The sequence below is a fragment of the Trichomycterus rosablanca genome, chromosome 18, assembly GCF_030014385.1.
Source record: "Trichomycterus rosablanca isolate fTriRos1 chromosome 18, fTriRos1.hap1, whole genome shotgun sequence".
In the NCBI taxonomy this organism is placed as follows: Eukaryota; Metazoa; Chordata; class Actinopteri; order Siluriformes; family Trichomycteridae; genus Trichomycterus; species Trichomycterus rosablanca.
The window spans coordinates 23,744,130-23,763,752 of NC_086005.1; the positions used below are offsets into that span (position 1 = coordinate 23,744,130).

A 19,623-nucleotide genomic window follows, 5' to 3' on the forward strand; every position below is an offset into this window, starting at 1 on the left:
AAAACGGCATGGCTGAGTAATCTCAAAGTGTGGGTGCTAGACTGGCCTGACTGCAGTGCAGACTTGTCTTATACTGAAAACGTGGCACATTAAAAAGTGCAAAATACCACGACAAAGCCCCCATATGTTCGCACAGTGATCAAACTGGAATTAATGTGGATCTGGTGTCAAACCTTTGCTACTTCTCATCTTGACTGCTCATCACTTGAATCATTCAGATCTTTAAAACAGGTCAGTGAGCTTTAAAAACGCCTGAAATGATCAACCACCTCCCAACTTTTTTTTTTTTTTTTTTTTTTTTTTTTGCATTTTTAAACAGCCGTTCATGCTACACCGAGCGAATTACAATCCGGAAAGGAGGAAGAGGTTCATGAATATTTATTCTTCAGGGAAAAGTTTGACCAGTAGGAAGGGGATGTGGTGCTATGCTAATTAGCATTTGACAGCTGCTGAAAAAAGAACCCATCCAGTCCTGGTATGAGAGATGGATACTGGAGGAGGAATGAAGTTGTGTGCACCGGGGACTCAGTTTGAATAGTTTTAAACTGAAGATACAGGATCAATATGAACATGGAAAACAAAGTATTATATTAGCAGAGCAGCTTCGGTTATATTAGCAGTAGTCTTCGGTCTTTTTCGGACTTTTTCGGTCTTTTTCGGTTACGGTTCGTGTTGAGCGATGCAGCGCGTGTTTTCGGTGGAGAGGAGCCGCTATAAGGAGAGACTGGAGGCGAGTTTAGCGGCTCTCTGTGAGCTCGACCTGCTGAAACAGAGGCAGGAAAGTCAGGTACTGAACGCACTCAGACTGGTGGACTGTAGTTCGGGTTGTGAACGGTCTGCTTGGCCTTTTATCCGGCACTGTTTCCCTAATAATGATAACCTGGAACAAGAACAGTCCGGAGCAGCTGACCAACAGGTAATAACAGCTACATAAAAAGTACATACAAGTCTAGAGCTGGGCGGTATAACCAAAAATTTGTATCACGGTTTATCACGGTTTTTTGGTATGACTGGGACTTTTTAAATGTCTGTGGTTTATTCTACTGTCATAATTACATAGAATATAAAAAGTCTTAATTCACCACGTATATAATGAAGGTTTTAAGTACTGTAAGGTTTGCTTGGCCCCACAAAATAACACAATATATGATGGAATCGGGTGGCACAGTGGGTAGCACTGTCACCTCACAGCAAGAAGGTCCTGGGTTCTATCCCCAGGTGGGGCGGTCTGGGTCCTCTCTGTGTGGAGTTTGCATGTTCTCCCCATGTCTGCGTGGATTTCCTCCTGGAGCTCCGGTTTCCTCCCACAGTCCAAAGACGTGCAATGGAAGGTGAACTGGAGATACAAAATTGTGAACTGATGAATCATGTGTAACCAGTAACTACTGTTTTTGTCATGAATGTAACCAAAGTGTGTAAAACATGATGTTAAAATCCTAATAAATAAAAAAATAATTAAATAACCCCTGTACCCCTATGCACACTGGACAGAAACCTAGCCAGTCTACCTTCTGCACATTTTGGGAGGTGGAAGGAAACCAAATTACCTGGGGGAACCCCATTCAGACATGGAAAGATCCAGAGAAACACCTCACATGCAGTAAAATAAGGTGAGGATTAAAGCCAGGTCCCCATGACTCACGTCTTTAAGTGGTCTTACAAAAGGAAACACTTTAAACATAGCACCACACCAATGCAAGTTCATTGTAAAGTGCATTACCTGGAAGAGTGGTTGCCACCAAAGTGACACGGGAACCTGGGTTTTGCCCTCAGCTAAGGTGACTCTCCTAAGCTGTTTATATTTTCCTTTACATTTTTTCCAGGTATTCTCCCTCTTCCCAATAAGATTTGTATGAATGAGTGTGTAATTCCCAGTGATAAACTGTTCCTGGTATGTTCCTGGCTTAGTTATAAAAAAATAACAATATATTAAAAAGATTCAGATCATAGTTCATGTGGACCTGGGTTATACCCTTCCTTCTGGGTACTGTGTCAGTTTTTGAGGAGATTGGTATTGTCTCTATGTCAGCAAGGTTTTCCACCAGGTACTCTGGTTTACTTACTACAAGCCCAAACATGATGTTGGTGGATAGACTACTCTTAATTTGTGTAGTCTATACAAATGTGTGAGTGAGGATGGTAGAGTTTTGACCCTGTGCATTGTGTACCCCTTCCACCTTTTTCACCGAGTGTTTTTAAATGACTTTATAGTAGAAACAGAAGTTTTATAGTAAGTAGAAACAGAAGTTTAAAATCACAGTTGTTTAGCCATGCACATATAAAAAGAAATGTAGGCTTTATCACATTTTTGTAAAAGAGGCTTCCATGCAAAGTTTTATATTGGATAAATGAATAATTGATTTCTTGTGGCACTATCCAAATTTGTTAAGCAGTCATTAATTAAAAGATTATTTGGGAATTAATGAAAAACCAGAAATGTTTATGTAGAATCACACAGCAGAACTAATTCTATCTGGAATCTGTTCCTTATGGTGCAAATAATCACAAATGTAGAGATAGTTCTACCTATAACTGTTTCGGCAATGAACACATTTAATAAGTCAGTTGTCTTAACTCATCAATATTGCAGTTGATGATGTTAAACTGAGCCAAAACTGTAATATAATGCTATTTACTGTTTGCACTGGTTCGGACTTTTGGCTTTTTACCTTTTACAACAAGGAATTCATGATCTAATCTTTTAGCATTTATGCAAATAAACTCAAGCAGTGAAAAGCAGTGAGACGAATGTTATGACACAATAGACTCTTGTATGTAAGAACTTCATTCCATGGATTTCTGTCAATAGAGAATGAATAGGCTTTTTTTTGTTAATGGGGGCCCCACTTTTTTAGTGTATGAATTATAACTAATATGAATAACATGGAGAAGGAAATATATCGAATTTAAGCGACAACATAATAACCTAATAATTATGAAAAAATAAATAAAATAATCATTGTTAATGCTGTGGGTCCCGATCCTATGCCAGAAATCTTCAGTGTAATGCAGAAATAAACCCAAGACAGGTCAACTTGAGTGGGTCTCTTCTTTCTGTTTATTATTCTTGGATCTACATTGTCAGATGATTTGGAATGTTTATAGCTAAGTGTGGAATGTTAATGCAATTATTTCATTTCACTAAATGCTTCATCCTGGTTATGATGTGGTGGGTCCCATGCAACTCGGAAACGCTGGGGGAAAGGCAAACACTCTAAACACTCTGTAAACACATGCTGTTCTTCTTGCGTTATGGTGTGGATTGAGAGTGTGATTAAAGTCTACCAACACAGACCAATACAACATTTCGCTTTTAGTATTTAAAATAATGGGTTTTTGTATTGGAACAATTTGGGAACAGCAACTATTTTAAATGGGCCTGTTCACAAGTTCTGCCCAGGGCTGCATTGACCCAAGGGTCAGCTCTGTGGGTACGAACTCAATTCCAAAACACTACAACAGTACAAAGATAAGATGTTTAATGTTTTAGCTTATACAGTGTAGCTGTATAGAATAACATTCTTAATTGAATGGCTACAACACATTCCGAAAAAGTTGGGACACTGGCAGGTTTACCACAGTGTTACAACACCACTCACAACCTTTTTTTTGTTTTTACCTTGCATTATAACATTCTATCCGCTTGACTTTACAATGCACTACTTGTTTACAGTTAAAGACAGGTCTGGACTGCAGAGAGGCTGGTATAGCACCTTTACTCTTTTGCTATGAAGCCACGCTACTGTAACACGTGCAGAATGTACTTTAGCGTTGTCCTGCTGAAACAAGCGAGGGCGTTCATGAAAATGGCAGATGGTAGCATTTGTTTCTCAAAAATTAATGTGTACCACTTAACATTATTGCTGGTTTCACAGCACTATCACACCCCTATACCACACGGGTGCTTATGTACCATAGGTTTTTAACTTTGCGGAAGTAACAATCGAGACGGTCCATTTACTCTAAAAGGTGGACATGCTAGACCACAGCATGGGTTGGGCTTGAGAGCTTGGCTACAGATTAGATGGTGTGACTATCCTTTACTTTTGTGCTTTTTCCAGTTAATAGGTAAGCTTTGACTTAAACGTTGCGCTCCCTTCAAACCATGCACTAAACATAAATGCATTTCTGCAGTAAAACTTGACTGATGGGTGACTAGAACCCATTAGGTATTTTGGGGCATCCCTTCTTAGAACTTCAGGCATAGGCAACTGGCACTGTTACTAAGTTATATGCCCTTTATAGGTGTGTTATCTCTTTCAGAGATAGCAAAGAGCATATGCAGCAGTAGTCCCCCTAATCTCATTGTTTGAGTATGTGACAGTCCTCGGTGGAGTAGGTGGGGGTCTGTGTATCAGCAAGCTGCCATGTGTTTGAATGTGTTTGAATGTGTGTGTTGTGGGGGTTAAGGGCTAGCGAAGGCTATCAAAGATTCGCAGTGGGCCTGTTGCTTTACAAACACTCAAACACAGCAGAGCGGGTTTATTCCTGGCATCACAGTGCTGACAGCAATCTGACAGTAGGCAACAGCTGGGAAAGCACTGGCCATACTGGCTGCAATCTGGGCGTGAGTATGTGAGTATCGTTGTGTGTGTGTGTGGCGTTGCGGCGAACCTCCTAAAGCAACTGTTACAGTGTGTCACGTTCACTTATCAGTATTTCCGCTCACGTGCAGCTGTACCAAGTTGTTAAAGAGCAAGACTGAGTGTGTGTAAGTGTTGCTGTACGCTGATTGATGGGTTTGAAAGAGGTATTACAGTGTATCACAAAAGTGAGTACACCCCTCACATTTCTGCAGATATTTAAGTATATCTTTTCATGGGACAACACTGACAAAATGACACTTTGACACAATGAAAAGTAGTCTGTGTGCAGCTTATATAACAGTGTAAATTTATTCTTCCCTCAAAATAACTCAATATACAGCCATTAATGTCTAAACCACCGGCAACAAAAGTGAGTACACCCCTTAGTGAAAGTTCCTGAAGTGTCAATATTTTGTGTGGCCACCATTATTTCCCAGAACTGCCTTAACTCTCCTGGGCATGGAGTTTACCAGAGCTTCACAGGTTGCCACTGGAATGCTTTTCCACTCCTCCATGACGACATCAAGGAGCTGGCGGATATTCGAGACTTTGCGCTCCTCCACCTTCCGCTTGAGGATGCCCCAAAGATGTTCTATTGGGTTTAGGTCTGGAGACATGCTTGGCCAGTCCATCACCTTTACCCTCAGCCTCTTCAATAAAGCAGTGGTCGTCTTAGAGGTGTGTTTGGGGTCATTATCATGCTGGAACACTGCCCTGCGACCCAGTTTCCGGAGGAAGGGGATCATGCTCTGCTTCAGTATTTCACAGTACATATTGGAGTTCATGTGTCCCTCAATGAAATGTAACTCCCCAACACCTGCTGCACTCATGCAGCCCCAGACCATGGCATTCCCACCACCATGCTTGACTGTAGGCATGACACACTTATCTTTGTACTCCTCAACTGATTGCCGCCACACATGCTTGAGACCATCTGAACCAAACAAATTAATCTTGGTCTCATCAGACCATAGGACATGGTTCCAGTAATCCATGTCCTTTGTTGACATGTCTTCAGCAAACTGTTTGCGGGCTTTCTTGTGTAGAGACTTCAGAAGAGGCTTCCTTCTGGGGTGACAGCCATGCAGACCAATTTGATGTAGTGTGCGGCGTATGGTCTGAGCACTGACAGGCTGACCCCCCACCTTTTCAATCTCTGCAGCAATGCTGACAGCACTCCTGCGCCTATCTTTCAAAGACAGCTGTTGGATGTGACGCTGAGCACGTGCACTCAGCTTCTTTGGACGACCAACGCGAGGTCTGTTCTGAGTGGACCCTGCTCTTTTAAAACGCTGAATGATCTTGGCCACTGTGCTGCAGCTCAGTTTCAGGGTGTTGGCAATCTTCTTGTAGCCTTGGCCATCTTCATGTAGCGCAACAATTCGTCTTTTAAGATCCTCAGAGAGTTCTTTGCCATGAGGTGCCATGTTGGAACTTTCAGTGACCAGTATGAGAGAGTGTGAGAGCTGTACTACTAAATTAAACACACCTGCTCCCTATGCACACCTGAGACCTAGTAACACTAACAAATCACATGACATTTTGGAGGGAAAATGACAAGCAGTGCTCAATTTGGACATTTAGGGGTGTAGTCTCTTAGGGGTGTACTCACTTTTGTTGCCGGTGGTTTAGACATTAATGGCTGTATATTGAGTTATTTTGAGGGAAGAATAAATTTACACTGTTATATAAGCTGCACACAGACTACTTTTCATTGTGTCAAAGTGTCATTTTGTCAGTGTTGTCCCATGAAAATATATACTTAAATATCTGCAGAAATGTGAGGGGTGTACTCACTTTTGTGATACACTGTAGATTGTTGATGGGTTAGTAGGTTGCTGGAGGTAGTATCAGTGGGTTGTGGGGGTCTGCCCGAAAACCTAGTGATCTCTCTACATAGACGCATTTTATGTCATCCTATGCGCTCCCGAAAAGAGGACATGTCTGAATTCTTAGATGTCTTAAAATGCTGCCTATTGAGGTGCATTATTTCAAAGCGATAATCTGACTGAGCATCCGATGCTTCCTTAGTGGTGAAGGCAATCCCAGCATTCAGTGCGGCACAACTTTTCTCACAAAAAATACAAATAAGGCGGACAAATGCGGAGCAGCAATCAGAGTTCTTTTCAAATATAAAGAAATTCTTATAGATTTTTTATTTGTATAAAGGTGCACAAGTGTCAGTGACAGTTTAACCGTTTTCGGTACACGGAGGTAGATGTTTGCTGGCATACTAGTGGGTTGTGCTGCCTCACCCCACTGGTTTGAATGGCCTGAGGCTAACTGTGTTAGCTTAGTAAGCGAAAACTGCAGTGACGTAATCGCCGTAATCGCTGTCTAAGTAGTGCGTCTAAATAATCTGCCTTAAAAGTTTGATGTCTTATTAGAATCCTCTCTACTTAGTGAGCTGCCTACTGCATACCTAGGCAGCTGCCTAAGTTTTTAAACAGACCCTGGGTGTAAGTTGTCTGTTAAGACATAAACAGAGAGGGGGGGGGGGGCAATTGCACAATTCCCCTGAGCATCTGGCAACCTTGACTGGTTCCACAACACCCTTGCTGGTTGAGGCTTTATTTGTAGTAGAGCCTCAGCACTGATTCAGCCTGATAAGAGTCACAGTGAGTGGGGAGCCTACCAAGAACCATTCTGTTCAAGGTGGAAATCCATTCTAGATGGGAAGCCAATACAATGTGTTTCAGATAGGCATTGATTAAAGGTGAGCTTCAAACCCAGGTCTCCAGGGGTTTGGACCTGCGCACCACCCACACTACCTGCTGTGATACCTCAAGTATGTCATTTTGGATGAAAGTGAGCCTAATTTGGATACCAAAATGTTTGGACACTAAATGTTATGATTTTAATTAATCTATTTTGCTTTTGTGGAATGACTGAGTAAAGTGTTGCATGTATGAATTGCATATTCATTGATTAATTATTGATCAATTAAGTATTGAGTATTGATTGATCATGTGATTGTGTGGCTAGCAGTTATTTTCTAATCTGAAAGTTTGATTGGATAAGGACTTGGGAGTTATTTTTAGTCTAAATTCTTTTTGTCGCAAGTCCAACTGCCTTAATTCTTTCACAACTCAATTAGTTGCCTCAGGGGGCCGGTGTATGGCTCTGGTTCCTGCCTAAAGAGGAGAAATTTGTTGTATTTGGTTTGCTGCTGTAATTACCACAACCAGCCTTCCTGCCAGACTAGCATAACGGACCAGGAGTGTCAATAAGCATGGAGATGATAACTGTGCAGTTCAAGATAATATTGTTTGTGTACAAACATCAGCCTCTTAGTACTTCTCTGCCTCCAGTTATAGAGTTTGAAGCTTTTTCCATGACAGTTTGTTATTACATCATTAGCTATGCTGTTAGGCTTTGGATGATGTGGTCAGGGCTGGGGGGAGGGGTGTGTTGGGGTGAGTGTTTAGGTAGGGGGTGTAGTGCTAATAGAGTAAGGTTAGACACATGGAGCAGACCTAAATCAACCACTTTAATAGATGTGGGAGGTAGATTATTAATATATTTTTCAATTTCTTTTATTTTTGTCCCATTTCAGTCTAGTTTTTTTTTTCAAATTTGATTTAGATATGAAAACATGTGGGTATTGATTAATACTAATACTGATCTAATAGGGTTTAGAAATGGATTACACAACTCCCAACTCCCATTTTTGGCCAGTGCTGTCCTTAATCTGACACACAATATACAATCAACACATCTCTATTATTGTCCACAATATATTAAAGTGATTTATTCACAAACAAGTGATTTTTTTTATCTATTAAATTACCGACAGTGTGCTTTGTATTTACATTTGCTTGGTTAAATTTGCTGCAAATTCTTTGGTTCTAACTGATTTGAACCAAAAACGAGCACAATGAGCTAATAAAAGTACCTGAAGCTGATTGTGTCAATGTTATTCCAGTGCAGTGAACCAATTATAATTTATATATGTACTGGAGTCCAAATGGTGACCTAAGTTAAAGTGAGGGTGTAAAAGTTCATTTGTAGGGACAGAGGCTATTAAAACATTTCATATTTATATATTTAAGTAATATATTGTCAGAATATTTTAAACATTCAATATATGAATTATTTGGTGCAATTGTAAAATACTATTGGCTGTGTCTGATGGTAAGCAGGTTACCGAACAGCCTTGCCACTGGGAGGAGCACTGGTCAGTGTGACAAGAATCAGGTATATGTTTCAAAACGATCCACTCTGGTAAAATACGCTAACCCACTTTCTCTGAGATCTGGGGTTTGAACCTATCGACCCTTAGAGTGTCCACACAGACACGACTGGCTAAGTCTGACAGGGAGCAGGATGACCGAGAAGCCTGGTCATTGGGAGGAGCACTTGTCAGTGCGTTCTCAGTGCCATTCCCAAGCCAGGATACAAACAAGGAGGGTTGCATCAGGAATTACATCTAGTATAAAACTAGTTTTATCTAATCAGGTAAACGTATCTGCTCTGGGACCCCTAAATACAAAAGCAACCGAAAGAAAAGAAAGCCATTTTTAGCAAGATTTTTAGCAATCTTGACATTTATGAACATATAAACATGTCTCAAATTTATAATTTCCTTCATTTTCTCCACACTGTGGAAATCTGAAGTTGTGATAACTTATGAATGTGTTTCTTGGGCTGGAGTGAACGGAAATCATTACAAATAAAACACTTGAAAAGCAGCGTTTGACAGATGGAATTTGTTAATCACATTCTAAAAGTAATAATGTATTTGCCAACTTGAGGCATTTATACTCCAACAAAATCACATAGCGTGTGAGTGAACGTTATATATTTCTATTTATAAAACATCTGTTCAATTCACGCAGGCTGTATTTTACATTAGTATATTTCCTGACAGTAGTTCAGCGTCTTTACTTTGGCCGAATCGCTAGTCAGTGCAGACTGCTGTCGTACATTGTCAGCTAACAATACCATATAAGGGCTCCTCTCGTGATGGAATCCACAAACGAGGATAAAGGTTTTATTGTCATTGCTGTGTGATGAGTATTTCTCTAACATAACATCATTTGTAAAAAATTAGGGGACTTAATGCCTAGAGTTCCAACTATTTTTGAGGAGTGCTCCGTAACTACCTGTTACATGCATCAGTCCAAATTTTATAGGGATTTGATAAATGACATTTCATCCATTACATTATTCATTCATTTATTGTGTGTTTTATTCATTGTTAAATTTTATATTTAATACATCATATAATCATATATTGGATTAGGCATCTTAGGTTCCATAGATTGTTTTAGCAGATCTATGGTGCTTTGTGGTTTTTCAAAACATGTTATCACCATTTAGTTAATACTGTGGTACCTTTAAACTTGATGTCAATTGGTTCTGGGAGTGGCGTCAGAGTGTAAAATAATGGGGTTGTTTTTGACACTGAAAATAACACAAATATAATATAAAAAACACTGAAATACAATTGAAAAACAGTTAAAATTCAATAAAATACAATAAAACTTGCACTTTACCTTTACTTCTTTATTGTTTGCCTATGCTTCTTAATTGTGGAGATGCTTGATCTTGAAATACCGTATTCCTTAGGGAGTTCAGTAAGGGCGCATTCACATAAGAAGCAGCAAAACTGCTTTTGTGCAGGGGACGTTGAGTTACAAGATACCACTATATAGCAGTTACAACAGCAGCTATCCAATCCTCCATGCACATGACACTACTGTTCAAAACCCTCTGACACTGCAAATCTTATAATAGTTTTGAGTGCACAATGTGTCTGGAAGTTGTGACCACCTGCCACCAGAACATCACGTCCAAAACAACTGGCAGCAATACAGAGTTGGTCCCTCTTATGCTAGTATAACAGTCTGTGCTTTTCTGGAATGTTCTTCCACTAGGGTTTGTGTAGACATTCAGCCTCAAGAGCATTATTATGTTCTTCCATGGATGTTGGTCAACATGTCTGGTCTGCAGTCATTCCAATACATCACAAAGGTTGTGGATGGAAATTATTTCAATATTTTTATGGACCTTACTTTCTACACAGGGGTATTGACATGGTACCATAAATTTGGTTCTCTTATCTACAGGGTTCTAGTCCACCCCCTCAGAAACCCCATCATGAATTATTTTGAATATATAGTCGAATGCCAGTGCAGCTTTGTCCATCCCTAGTCATGGCTGTAATGGAATATTTCAAATTGTTTTGTTATTATACAACTACTTCCAAGCTGTCCGATATGCTCAAAGTACGAAATTATAGTGAAAAGCAAAGGTGCTCTTGTATGATTCTTTTGGCTTAAATAGATAAAAAACACAGATAGTTAAGTGGAGGACCAAACAGTGAGAGCTAAGCAACCCGTTTGTCACTACATTCCTAAAGCAACATTCTTTTCCAGTCAGTACAGAGTACTGGAAAGGCTCAGCAGATTGCAGCCATAATGTTCTCAAAGGATGTCAAGAGAAAATCAATGTAAATACTTGTGGTTAAAGGGAGGGGGCACGTGTGTCTCTTCCTTAGGGCCACAAACTGAGATAGCCTACAACAATGGTGGCATGACATCTGTCAGAACTGTCAGAATGCAGAAAGTAAAGCATGCTTTTCTCCAGTGGAGGCTTCCAGTTTTCCAGAGGCCAATGGTGGTGTGCTTTACTGTACCCTGAAGGATGCTCTACTTCAGCTTTTTTAACCCCTTTTTTAATCCCTTGACACAGGTTACGATATTATTCTTATGCTTTCAGCAAGGAGGACAAATGGTATTGTGCTCTTGCTCATGGAAATTTTGATGAATACATGATGACGGTAAATATCTTGGTATTTTCTGATTTTGGTTGATGTAGTGGGTTTACTTCTAGTGAACTGGGTCTCACCTGGGTCTGCTTTAGTGGCATCTACAACTGAATCAGAATAATTTGTAGTCACCATTCATTGACCTCTTGCACTTTTGAGGTGGAAGAATCAAATATTAGTCCTTTCTCTAAGACCCAACATTGGTAGTTTATTGGTAGTTAAAATAGTTTTCTGTGGCATTTTCCAATACCACCATGAGTGATTATTTTTCACAGTTTTTAATCAAATACAATGGGATCCCGCCTAGGCTCACTGAGCCCCCCCCAGTTAAGAACCACTACATAACACAAGGCATGGTTACTTATTTTTTTTGTGCTTCCAGGTATTCCATATGACGGTGGCTTGATCAGTTTCAATAATTACCAGGCTACAATAACTACTACCGGCTTGGCCAGACGTCCTAAAGATACAACTAGCAAAGCTTTAGAGATATGCAATCACCAGGACTGGTGAAAGTGCCGACGTGAATAGTGGGGGAATTAAACAGGGCCTGGTGTGACTGTCTATATGCAAAACGGTGATGCATGCAAATCCGTTGCTGGTTGGTGATTTAAGTGGTTATTAAATGCACACGTATCAGTAGGACATATACAAGTCCTCTGCTCTTCCCAGCCAGAATGGGGGTGGTGCAAGCGGCAGAAGAATTCCAGATGGGAATTGAAAATGTAGATTGAAAGAAAAATTAATGCAAATAAGTAAATCAATTCCATTACAGTTAATTGTTGATGTGAGTCTGTGCACCCTGAGTGACTCCCCTTCTTCATCCTTTCACTTCTACGTGTCATTTTACACTGAAGCGTTGTTAATACATTGAATGGGTGTGTGTGCATCAGGGTGCAGCTGGAACTGTTAGCAGACACATAAATGCAAAATGAACCCCGACTGTGACTGTTCTTCAACTGGCACGTTCTGTAATCATTCTGACAAGTCCTTGTGCCATGCTATTTAATAAGAACTTTACAAAAGGGCAATCACATGACCAAGTCTGATACATTTCAGTAGATTGAGCTGAGATACAAGCTCTTGTTCTTTTCTAAATGGAACATATTGTTCTTTTCATTCCCAGACAGACACATTCTTATGGTGCATGGCTGAGTATAGGACAGGACAGATAGGGTGCTGATTCACACTCTGTTTTACTCATCTGGGAATCCTTAATCCTACACACTCAGGATATAGCACACACACACACACACACACACACACACATATGCAGCCAGAGGTATTTTAAGTAATGGAAAAAGTAATATCAGGCTGTGCAGATAAGAGATAGATAATCTAGAGCAGATGATGTTGGAATGGTGTTATTTGTCATATATACATATACAGATGTACAGTACAATGAAATTCTTCTTACTCATATCCTAGCTTCTTTGAAAGCTGAGGTCAGAGAGCAGGGTCAGCCACTGTACGGCACCCCTGTAGCCAAGAGGGGCCAGCAGTGGCTGCATGGCAGAGCCAGGATTTGAACCCATAACATTGTAATTGGTAACTCACGGCCTTACCCACCAGTCTACCACTGTTCCATTAATATATAGATGAGTATGGGGTTGTTGTTCATGTGTAGTTACCATAATTGAGTCAAATAATCCAGTCTGGTGTGGATAGTGTTGGTGCTGCACTGATCTAAAGTCCTGGGCTTGACCCTGTCTTCCGTTTTTGTCAGTTTAAAGCAAACCATGTTGTCCACATTGAATTCATTCATTGTTCAGTGCTTATTTATCAAGTGAACATGCATGTGTGTCTGTATTATTAGGATTTAATCGCTGTACTGCAGCAGCAGCTGGGAGATCTAAGTGTGGATGCAGAGACAAGCTTGACTGAACATCCCACTGACACTGCTGGAAATGGATCAGGTCCAGGTATAACTGAGCTCAAAGATCTATTCCTCAACCATATGAATGTTATTACTACTTTTTTATTTTTTGTTATGTCGCTTTTACATTTACTTTCAGCATATGCAGTCACACTAGCATTAAGAGTTACACTAGATTAATTGGTTACAGTATTTTCAGCTGGTGCCACCACAGCAAGCAGTGCTCATATTTCAATTGATTTTTTTTCCCCTAATGATAAAAAATTGTTATCCTTCCATTTTGGATCTGTCTTAAATATACTTCACAACTGTACAACGTTAAAGAAAAAGGATTCACTGTTCCATAGATGGTTTTGCCTTTTATTCAACCAAGCTGTAGCATACAAAGCTCGTCTGTAGCATTTATATAAAACACATGTCAAACAAAATGTATTTTTTCATCCCGCACAGAAGGGAAATTCCAACAAAACATATCATACACTCCCATACACCCATCCTAAACCCAGAGCCTGCATTTGTATCCACACTGATTATGTCTGTCTGCTTGTATTTGATCAGGTTTCTGTGAGCAGAATGAGAGTCTGGTTCCTCTGGACGCTAATGAGTCTAGGACCACTTTTCCACTACAGTCACCCTGTGCCAATGAAAGGTCCAAATCCAGTGGTAAGTTGGCAACGCATTATTTCTCGCAGGTGCCATTAATCAGCCAGCAGAGTTCGTAATTGCATCAGTTATGAGGTCCATATCCGGCTCCCTCCCTGTATGAACAACAGCCAATCGTTACATAATAGCCGCCTAGCCCAGCCGCATGGCAGAGCTGAGTTTCGAACCGACGAGTTTGAAATGTCAGCTCTGGTGTGCTAGCGTGTTTAACCGCTGCACCTCCTCTATATTTGTATCTAACTAAAAGCACACAGCAGTAATTTCCTTTGGGATAAATCAAGTATCTATCTGTCTATCCATCTTACTTGGATTGTCCCCCGAACTGTTCCTTTTATGGTTCTTATTAACTAAGGTCATTTGCAAAGAATAATTGTGCAATTTAAAATGTATTTCACATGTGCTTATGTTAGTCATTCTAGCTATTCTATATACAGGTCCTTCTCAAAAAATTAGCATATTGTGATAAAGTTCATTATTTTCCATAATGTAATGATAAAAATTAAACTTTCATATATTTTAGATTCATTGCACACCAACTGAAATATTTCAGGTCTTTTATTGTTTTAATACTGATGATTTTGGCATACAGCTCATGAAAACCCAAAATTCCTATCTCAAAAAATTAGCATATCATGAAAAGGTTCTCTAAACGAGCTATTAACCTAATCATCTGAATCAACGAATTAACTCTAAACACCTGCAAAAGATTCCTGAGGCTTTTAAAAACTCCCAGCCTGGTTCATTACTCAAAACTGCAATCATGGGTAAGACTGCCGACCTGACTGCTGTCCAGAAGGCCATCATTGACACCCTCAAGCAAGAGGGTAAGACACAGAAAGAAATTTCTGAACGAATAGGCTGTTCCCAGAGTGCTGTATCAAGGCACCTCAGTGGGAAGTCTGTGGGAAGGAAAAAGTGTGGCAGAAAACGCTGCACAACGAGAAGAGGTGACCGGACCCTGAGGAAGATTGTGGAGAAGGGCCGATTCCAGACCTTGGGGGACCTGCGGAAGCAGTGGACTGAGTCTGGAGTAGAAACATCCAGAGCCACCGTGCACAGGCGTGTGCAGGAAATGGGCTACAGGTGCCGCATTCCCCAGGTCAAGCCACTTTTGAACCAGAAACAGCAGCACTGGACTGTTGCTCAGTGGTCCAAAGTACTGTTTTCGGATGAAAGCAAATTTTGCATGTCATTCGGAAATCAAGGTGCCAGAGTCTGGAGGAAGACTGGGGAGAAGGAAATGCCAAAATGCCTGAAGTCCAGTGTCAAGTACCCACAGTCAGTGATGGTCTGGGGTGCCATGTCAGCTGCTGGTGTTGGTCCACTGTGTTTTATCAAGGGCAGGGTCAATGCAGCTAGCTATCAGGAGATTTTGGAGCACTTCATGCTTCCATCTGCTGAAAAGCTTTATGGAGATGAAGATTTCATTTTTCAGCACGACCTGGCACCTGCTCACAGTGCCAAAACCACTGGTGAATGGTTTACTGACCATGGTATTACTGTGCTCAATTGGCCTGCCAACTCTCCTGACCTGAACCCCATAGAGAATCTGTGGGATATTGTGAAGAGAAAGTTGAGAGACACAAGACCCAACACTCTGGATGAGCTTAAGGCCGCTATCGAAGCATCCTGGGCCTCCATAACACCTCAGCAGTGCCACAGGCTGATTGCCTCCATGCCACGCCGCATTGAAGCAGTCATTTCTGCAAAAGGATTCCCGACCAAGTATTGAGTGCATAACTGAACATAATTATTTGAAGGTTGACTTTTTTTGTATTAAAAACACTTTTCTTTTATTGGTCGGATGAAATATGCTAATTTTTTGAGATAGGAATTTTGGGTTTTCATGAGCTGTATGCCAAAATCATCAGTATTAAAACAATAAAAGACCTGAAATATTTCAGTTGGTGTGCAATGAATCTAAAATATATGAAAGTTTAATTTTTATCATTACATTATGGAAAATAATGAACTTTATCACAATATGCTAATTTTTTGAGAAGGACCTGTAGACTATGCTTTTGATCTTAAAGAGAGCTGGTGGGTAAAAACCAGACCAAAAATATTGTATTGATCGTTGGTTAAATGTATAAAATCAATTTTCTTTAGTAATTAGGATGCCATACAAGCAATGCCTAGTAATGTGCAGACCTCTACACTTCTGTCATTCTTTGGTCTTTCTTACTAAAATAACTCCCTACGAAAAAAACATAGTTAAGAAACATACACTGAATGACATATTATTTAGAACAAACTCACAAAACACATAGTGTTATTGTGCACACTCCAGTGTTCTGTACACCCCATAATAAATAAATCCGCCTTCAGATCTTTTTTGCATGTTGAACATGTTCCTACAGACATAATTCCTCAGTAAATCAGGGCCTTAATCTTTTTTTTAATTCTTTTTACCGTAACCTTAATGCAGTCAAGGGGTTAAAGCTGTAAATTCCTGTAATTGCATCAGTGAAAAGTTGTGCAGGCAGGAACAGACTTCTCGTTCAGTCATGAGACCGGCTGAGCACTGAAACCTCACTGTGTGCTTTACAGATTTAGGACTCTGAGAGAAAGGCAGTCTATGTGAAAGCTAAAGAACACACATGCACACACACACATGCACACACACACATACAGGCTATGGGTTTGACATGTCAAGCCTTCATTTTTTTGCAGTTATGCTCTTAATTCATCTCAGTCAGTAAACGTTTTTAGCTGAAGCTACCAGTTTTGAAAGTTGACACTTTCTTCTGTTCCTTCCAAACCGATGACTAAAACACACACGTAGTAAATATAAGCTACATCACTTTCAGCCGCACAGATCATTTTTCCTGGAATATATTTTGTCAGCTCCCAGAAACTTGTAAGAACTATATATATAACAGTATATAAGCAGTTTTCTGACTGGTTAGTAGTGGTGCCAGATTTAATACTGTGCTACATGTATTATAAAATACTGAGGAAGGCACCGTGACTTGGTGGGTAGCACTGTCTCCTCACAGTGAGAAGGTCCTGGGCTTGATTCCCTGGTAGAGCAGTCCATGTTCTTTCTCTGTCAAGCTTGCATGTTCTCCACGTGTCTGTGTGGGTTTTCTCCCGCAGTCCAGACATGTGAGGTGAATTGGAGATTCAAAATTACCTGTGATGGTGTTTGATATTGAACTGATGAATCTTGTGTAACCTGTAACTACCTGTCCGGTCATGAATGTAACCAAAGTGTAAAACAATTAAAATAATAAATGTTTTTGTTGGTTTCTATTCACACTGTCAGAATATTAAATGTATGATATGTAGCTTTACAGAATAGCCCTGTTGCATTCTTGCTCTTCTCAGTGTTACTTTGATTCTGTTTGTAGGAGATGGACTGCAGGACACTGCAGGCTCTGCAGGACGCTCCTTGGTTCCTCACTTGGTGTCATCACCCCAGCCACTTCTAATGGGCATTGCAAGGAGAGGAGGAGATGCAGAGTCTTGGCTCTGGCAAGAGAGCACCGGAGCAATAGAGGAAGGAGAGCCCATCAACGAGGACTACCATCAGACCCAGCACGTGGAGACTTACATCACGGGCTTGATCCAGAGGCGCCTTCAAACTTCAAGGCAGTGCAAACCCCGTACCAACTTGAGCCCTGAGGGCAGAGGGGTGATACGGCAAAGCAGCCTTTGTCGCAAGGAGCCCGTCTACACCTCTGAGCACTGCAAGGCCTCTCCAAGCCCTGATAAGCCAATATGGGTCTCATGCCGCCTAGAAGAAGAGCAACATTCTGGGCAGTATACAAGACCTGAGGAGCAACAACCTGGTCACTATACCCGGTCTGAAGAGCAACACCCTGGTCACTATACCAGGCCTGAAGAGAAACACTCTGGTCACTATACAAGGCCTGAAGAGCAACATTCTGGTCACTATACCAGGCATGAGGAGCAACACCCCAGTCACTATATCAGACCTGAGGGGCAGCACCCTGGTCAGTATACCAGACCTGAGGGGCAGCACCCTGGTCATTATACCAGACCCGAAGGGCAGCACCCTGGTCACTATACTAGGACTGAGGAGCAGCACCCTGGTCACTATACCAGGCCTGAGGAGCAGCACCCTGGTCACTATACCAGACCCGAAGGGCAGCACCCTGGTCACTATACTAGGCCTGAGGACCAGATCTCTACTCACTATTCCAGACACGCATTGCCTGGAATTCACTGTGCACCTTTGGATTTTCCTTCTGGAGATCTGGACCCTAGCAGCAGTGAGGCAGACTCACCCCACCACTACCAGCTTCAACGATCTCCATCCTCAGATGAACAGCTGGTCAATGCCCAGTACATCCCAGCACAGCCAACCCAGTCACCAATGAGAGCCAAAACATCTCGTGCACATGCTGCTCCCAAAGCCAGCCGAAGTGGGGGCAGTTACTCCCCTGAGAGGCCACAGCCCAAGTCGAAGGCCATGCCCAAGAAGTGTCGCTTTACAGAGGAAAGGACAGCCTCCAAGAAACCTGGACGAAAAGCCTGTCGCTCGCAATCAGAGAACAGCCTTCTGGGTCAAAAGGGAGTCCCTGAGCGCAAGTACAGCACAGTGGAGAGGGACGCAGGCCGCAACACCCAGTCCAAATCCCGGCGCCAGCAAGGAAACCTGGGGCATCGCCGATGGCGCTCTACACTCGAGCTTAGCCAGGACGAAGCGGAACCCCCACCAGAGCGCGAAGTCAGGCGCTCCCGTAGGTCTCGACCCGCCCCACCTGCCTACGTCTACAACCAGGCTCCCCAGCACCACCATCACTCACAACACCACTTCCATCATTCACACCCCCACTCCGATTATCCACTGCATACCCAAGGGGGCTACAAGCACTCGGTCCCTGTAGACTGGGAGTCCAGTCTGAGCGAGGGGGAATCCCCTGGAACCAGCACCTTGTCCAGCGACTCTGACGAGAGTGGAGGACTGGTCTGGCCTCAGCAGCTTGCTCCACCCTTGGCGCCACCCTCGCCCCCCACTACGTCTGGCCCGCCATTACAGTCCAAAGCCTTAGTAAAGATCAAAGCGTCGCACGCTCTTAAAAAGAAGATCCTGCGATTTCGGACTGGATCCCTTAAAGTCATGACCACAGTTTGAGACAGCAGGTAAAGCCTCTGAGGAGGTCGGCTGTATCCTGGGTGCTTTTCGATAAAGGCATCTTGGTTAGCTCACTTGATTGTAGAAGGATCAGTGATACAGAACTTAAGATGAATCCAAGCCTGACGACACCCTGTACATATTTGTGTATGTAATGAATGTGACTATATTTATAATTGTACAATGTAAATAAACATTTGGGACCCTGTCTGTCTCTCTAATGTACAATAATGTAAATCTACAGAAAAATAGCTCCTAAATGGAATCAGTTTTAAAGTATAAAACATATTTACAGCTTCCAGTCACAGCAATTTTCACTAAATATTATTAAAAGAGTCAAGGAAGGGTCAACAAACCGTGAAGAGGACAGAGACTCCAACAGCCTGCCCTGCCCAGTGAGATGCTGACAAAGGAAACATGCCAAGCATAACACACAGACAGCTCACAGAAAGTTGAACGAGGCCATGTTTAGCACCAAGATACACTCACATGACTTCGACAGAGGAGGCAAAGGCTGAAGAATACTTATTCCTGGTTAAATACTTTATTCACTGTCTTTAAAGTATCCAGTAATGTATTAAATTAAATAGTCATTTAGAAATGAGTAACATATTCAAAATAC

General features: G+C 41.6%; 1 protein-coding gene and 1 long non-coding RNA gene across 2 annotated transcripts; one reads left to right on the forward strand and one right to left on the reverse strand.

Annotated features, from left to right (window-relative positions):
- The first annotated feature begins 491 nt into the window (after positions 1 to 491).
- Positions 492 to 19,209, forward strand: LOC134332294 (dapper homolog 3-like). Its single transcript, XM_063013869.1, has 4 exons — positions 492 to 916; positions 13,175 to 13,280; positions 13,793 to 13,897; positions 17,251 to 19,209. Exons 1-4 carry the CDS (start codon positions 680 to 682, stop codon positions 18,999 to 19,001), a joined length of 2,199 nt encoding a protein of 732 aa, XP_062869939.1. The 5' UTR covers positions 492 to 679; the 3' UTR covers positions 19,002 to 19,209.
- Positions 9,748 to 10,241, reverse strand: LOC134332753 (uncharacterized). The gene is made up of 2 exons (XR_010015303.1): positions 10,085 to 10,241; positions 9,748 to 9,992 (listed from the first exon to the last, which is right to left on the reverse strand). It is a non-coding gene; the product is annotated as an uncharacterized LOC134332753 (long non-coding RNA).
- Positions 19,210 to 19,623: the final 414 nt, after the last annotated feature.